Here is a 6,000-nt window from a genome sequence, read left to right on the forward strand (position 1 = left end):
ATCCAGAAAGAGAAACAAGTTTTCTGTGTTCATTTTGACTACACCTCGGCTAAGTTGGTGCATTGCTAATTATAATGTCGTAATTTCTCTGAAAAGGGGGGAAAGATCCCGATCCGCTGGACAGCCCCAGAGGCCATTGCCTACAGGAAGTTCTCATCAGCCAGTGATGTGTGGAGCTATGGTGTGGTCATGTGGGAGGTCATGTCATATGGAGAGCGTCCTTATTGGAACCTGACAAACAGAGATGTACGTATGGCGACTCTTTCATTACATACATTTAGTAGCACATAAATAACAGTGGTCTTCCAAAATGTGTAGTACATGTAATGAAGTCAGTTATTTTGATTCTGATTGTAAAAGTTTACATCAGGCAGACCACAGAATAACTATGGCAAATGTGTGTGTGTGTGTGTGTGTGTGTGTGTGTGTGTGTGTGTGTGCATTCATTTAGGTGATAAAGTCAGTAGAAGAGGGCTACAGGCTGCCTTCACCCATGGGCTGCCCTGTTGCATTACACACGCTGATGCTGGACTGCTGGCAGAAAGACCGCAACGAACGGCCCAAGTTCTGCCAGATCGTCACGGTCCTCGACAAGCTGATCCGCAACCCAGAGAACCTCAAATCAATGGGCACAATGTGCAGGTGACCGCTCATGTGGGTCGATAACCCGTCTTCAAAAGGGATCAGGCTGACAAATTCATAGGGGTGTCGTTTTTTCCACTTCATATCCCACAGAAAAGTCATACCATGATGGCAAAAAAGTTGGCTTACCATTTACTAGAGGTTAAGGCAGGCAGCCTTAAGACGGATAAGATGCCTCTGTACATTTTCCAATAAGCTCATTTTAAATAGATGTGTTCTCTGTTAAATAAAAGGCCTCGATGCTATATTGACATTGATCTGCAGTGAATGAATGAAAGGAGGAGAAGGGGAGCCTAAAGGAAAGCTGAGGCGTTTGCTATTGGACTGGTGTAAATTGCTTAGTTGAGTGTCTTTGGTCCCTGAGAGTTACTGGTGCATAACCCTTAAAAGAGGGATGGAGAACGAGGATTTCTACCCACACACATGCACGCACAAGTGCACGCGCACACACACACACACACACACACACACACACAACCTAAACCAGTCATCCTCTAATCAGATCCTCCACCTGCCTCTCTATCATTCTCACTGGTATCGATTTTTCGCTACAGCTGGTTGCATTTCAAAGGTTTCTCTCCTCCTCCTGCTCCCACTTTCCCAGACTAAACAGTCCTTTGATGAACAGAACCAATCCTGACTTCAGCACCTGCAGATCAGTGGGAGACTGGTTGGACACCATCAAGATGGGCCGCTACAAGGACCACTTTGCCGTGGGGGGATACTACACCCTGGGCCACGTCATGGGGATGAATCAGCAGTAAGTCTCTGACCTTTGATGACTGTACAGGAAAGAAGCTTAGTGGTCAAAAACACCCCATTTAAAACGACTTGTTTAAAGAAGAAGAACCATATAGGCCAATCTGTGTGTGACGTTGAAATGACATATTGTTGAATTTGTACACCTTAAAACAGTTGTAATACTAACAGTAACATTCATTTCTTACACAGAGACATCCAGAGGCTGGGGATTACCCTCATGGGTCACCAAAAGAAGATCATGACCAGTGTTCAGATGATGCGTGTTCAAGTGCTAAACAACAGTGTACCGTCGGTGCATGTATAATCAAGCGCGACGCACCCGGGGCCTACTGCAGTGTCCACACTTCAAAGGGTCATCGACAGCCTGATCGCATCGGAACCATGAACCTTTAAAAGACTCCTCTGAGAAATCAAGTTTCAGCAGGACTGCTATAATGCAGAAGTTTTGACTGAGGGAGGGGTGGGGAGGGGAGGGGGGCAAAACCTTTGTTTTTTTTTTAAAAGAGGGTGTGAAATGTCTTTTTGTAAAATAATGGGTTGCCTTAATATACACGAATGAGTTTAATTTTGTTGTAAATGAAGAGATTTTAAGATGTTGAAATATAAGATATAAGAGTATTATGTAGAAATGATTTACAAGAAGGTGTAGAGCTGCAAGATGAACTGAAAGCTGTAAAAAGCTCCTGTTAGTGGACTGTGATATTTACCTGCCATGAAAGCTCTTGTGCTTTGTGCTCTTCAAGTAAAATGACTGGTATGGGTTTCCTTATTCTAGTCATTACCCAAGTTGTAAATGACAATTTCTTTTTCAGTCTTGTTCCTACCATCTCTGTTAAAAAGCTGCATAGCGCACAAAACAGAGAATGTGGAGGAGAGAAATCAACGTCTTGCCTGTTTGAATAGATGGCATTTTCTTTCATTGCCTGACAAAATGAAAGACATTGCTCTGATTACTGAAATACTGAATCACATTTTGTGGTAATAAATGCTTACAAAATCAAAGGTCATGTCCAATTCAAATATTTCCAAAATGACAATTATTTTTTTAGAATGCTTGCCAACCAGTTGACTTTAAAACCGATGTCAAGCAATGAATCTGTTCACGGAAAATCTGGATGGATGACTGATTTCTCAATCCATCAGCTGTCTTTCATCGGTCTTGATGATATGCCATGCAGTCCATGGGTTCATGTAGTGCGTTATTTGTTCATATTAAATATGCAGTATTAGACAAAACTGCATTAAACTTCCTTTGCTACTTAGAAGGAGCATTTTCATTTCTTAAGCACCTTTTTGTAATGTAAATGTGTTCCTTCTCTCTCACTCTGCATAAGTCTATGAATATTACATTTGGGGTAATTTGGAATGACTAAGCAAAATTCTATCTCTTCAGATAAAAGATGTAACATCATGTAAGCATTCTAGTATATAGGAAAAAGTTGAAAGAAACTCCCACAAACCCAAAATGCTCCATATTTTAATCGAATGGTTATAATAGGTGGTATATATATATATATATATAAGATTATGATTGCAAAATACCTTTTTGGAAGGAAAAAAACTCATGATGGGAGCAACAGTGAGCCTAAGTCTTGTGTAAAAGATGTGTAGTTTTGTACATATAAAGTCAAAAGTTCTTTCTGTAATTTTTGAAACAGCAATACCTATCTGTATGCACCACACAGTGCTAATAAAGAAAGAATACTGCCATGAGTGAACTGCAAGTGAATAAAAAGGTTTTACAAAGGCTTGTGCAGTCACATAATGCTCATGCATCATAGTTTTTTTTCAGCATTCATTTTGACCACATTTGCTGTGAAAGGCCTTCAGAGTAAGTCCTCTGTAGGCTAGTCCATCTTTAAATCGACTGGCCAGACACTGGTCCTCATGCCCATCATTCTGTCTGAAAGAGTTATTTTAGTGTGTATGGCGTGGGTAGTTACACTTTCATTATTGAATCATTCATTTGTTTGCACAACCTCACTGTACAAACATACCAAATCCTTTTCCCCCATTTTTAATATCACATTTTAGCATTTTCACAAAATCTTGATTGTTCATTATACATTATATGAGGTAATTTGGCGATAGTAGTTGTTTTGGAATTGATATCCAATTAATAAGTCAAACGGGGTAAAAACTCAAGTTGACTGTATGCCTCTACCGTCTCCGTATATCTTAGTTGCATGTGTCTGTTTACAAGAGATTCAGTGTGACACATTCTCTACCCAGTTACTTTCTTTTATATGACAGCGGTACAAAAACTTTTAATATCAATGAATTTCACAGTCCCATAATGAGTGCTGAACGTGTCAATTTATGCGTCCAATTCAGAGTTATGTAATAACCAGGTCCCCCGTCCTGCCCCCCTCTATCCTACCCAGCTCTTCAGGGCACATTATGGCAGAGCAGGAGAGAACCAAATAAAGAGTAAAGCTGAAATCATCGATCTGACATGACAGCTCTGTTGCCAAGGGGTCCCCCAACCCATTATCACATGGCACCCTGGTCCCGTGAAAGCAATCATCTACCAGACGATGGATGCTTAAAATTCTCCTCTCCGTGCCCTGAGTGAGCTGAAAGCATGCCCATCGAACAATTATATCCAGACTTGCAGAACGCGACAGCAGGGGCACCGGCATAAAGGTCGTAAAATTTTAATGTAAAACAGAGATAACAGTAAACCAACAGTAGGTTGTGCAACAATTACAGTGACAGTAATGATATTGGTGAAGGGTCAATGCTTGGCACTTACCCAGCGGAGCATAGCCTAGGTGGCTAGAGGTGATGACGTGTGTTCGCCTGTCCACATGACTATATACCACAACAATTAATACTAAGAGGCTAATGCTAGTTGCCAGTAAAAACACGCCAGCAAAATCACTGTGTGTGTCTGTGATCTCAAGAGATAAGAGTAATATTCTATGAGGTATACTGAGGATATTGTATTATTTTATGAGGTGAATTGTAGACATTATATAAGGACACACTCTGTGCCTCTGCGACATCTCCTGTTTTGGGGGGTTGCTACACTGTGCAGTGTGTTGCCACATCAGGATTTTAAAAGGCCTTGTTTGCCCTCAAGCCTGCTATTAGTCAATTAATCTTCAGGCTTTCCTATTTCCTGCCCAGCTCAGCTGATAGATTGCACCCAAACTCTGCAGCCAATGTTGCACATTCACCAAGCCAAAACAACAGAAAGCAGCACAGGTTTGTTGCCTGTTTGTTGGGGTATAACCTAAGGCCCAGGCTGTCAACTCATAGATGCCAGATCTCTGATAAGTAAACAGATCATCGTCCAAGTTAAATCAACCACATATTTGACTGGATCATGGATTAAGTGTCTGTGTGACAATTGAATAAACTAAAAACATTTTCAGACTTCATGTTTTTGAAAAGAATATTGATGCCACAAAGCTTTAATTAAAAACTGTACTGATAATAATATGAAAATATAATAAAGGACAACTTTTGAATATCTGCAACATGGGTTCATGGGTGTATGCAATTTGTAACATTTTTAAAACATGTTAAGGCTCAGAGTTTAAAATTGTTGCACATTAAAAATGATACACTATATATGTTTTTTACATGTGACCATCCTACATTACTTTGACAGCTATTGTTCCTATATGTAACACCTGACCTCATCTGATGTCAAGGGTATCAATGCTGTCTATAGGCAATAACGCAGTAAACCATAGAAACCTTTGAACAACAACACAATAATGTAAAGAATGCCAATGCCATGTCAAAATATGTTCAGACAAATATCCATGCAGCAAAACATTCCAAAAATATATAAACTCTGACTTTTGCTCTTCTTTCTCTCACAGCTGAGACAACACAAAAAAAACGGAATGATGTATTGATTTAAGAAGTTATATATAACATATAATGTTCATGTGCTGAGGAAAGGGAAGAGACATGAAATCACATTAATTTCACCCCCATGCTATTTCATGTTTGTATTCACCTACAGACATGCGTGTTGATCAGTGAACGAGGGCACTGCACACAACACATCCTCCATTGCACTCCTGATTCCTGTTGAGTGAGCACAGCAAGACCTACCAACAGGAGGCTCTGCTGCATGCTGCGCGGCAATGTGCTATCCTCCCAGAAAAAACACACACACACACACACACACACACACACACACACAGTGTCTCCAAACCAATACATGCTCACTCTCTCTCACTGCACACCACTATCCTATCCATTATATCTCACCCAATCCCTTGACAAGGACAAGGAAAAGTCCATCTCAATGACAAAGTACATTTGTCCAAATCCATCCCCAAGGTGTTTGACATATACTACACATTAAAATACATTCAGTCATTTCCAGGTCACTGTATAGCACAGTGAAGTAACCTTAAACATTAATCGGGATAGTTATTAAATTTGGGCGTGAAATATTGTCATTAGCAATCAAATTACTGAGATAGGGGAGGTCAGTATTCTTTATCCTTTGAGTTTGTTGACATCCAAAGGACAAAGTCTAAACAAAGACTTGATGCCATATTGCTCAAACACATTTAATCCAGTTGAACATAAACAAACACATATACATGCATTATGCATACCTTAAGT

General features: G+C 40.1%; 1 protein-coding gene across 2 annotated transcripts in view; it reads left to right on the forward strand.

Moving 5' to 3' along the window:
* Positions 1-1,887, forward strand: part of epha8 (eph receptor A8) — a 66,238-nt gene extending 64,351 nt beyond the window's left edge. For both annotated transcript variants that reach the window (XM_048254929.1, XM_048254930.1), the window contains exons 14-17: positions 97-246; positions 452-642; positions 1,247-1,402; positions 1,594-1,887. In XM_048254929.1, the coding sequence (XP_048110886.1) occupies positions 97-246; positions 452-642; positions 1,247-1,402; positions 1,594-1,708 (612 nt within the window). In that variant the 3' untranslated portion in view covers positions 1,709-1,887. The remainder of the gene's footprint in view (positions 1-96; positions 247-451; positions 643-1,246; positions 1,403-1,593) is intronic.
* The last annotated feature ends 4,113 nt before the right edge of the window (positions 1,888-6,000 follow it).

This window comes from Alosa alosa, chromosome 10 (assembly GCF_017589495.1).
Source record: "Alosa alosa isolate M-15738 ecotype Scorff River chromosome 10, AALO_Geno_1.1, whole genome shotgun sequence".
Taxonomy (NCBI): Eukaryota; Metazoa; Chordata; class Actinopteri; order Clupeiformes; family Clupeidae; genus Alosa; species Alosa alosa.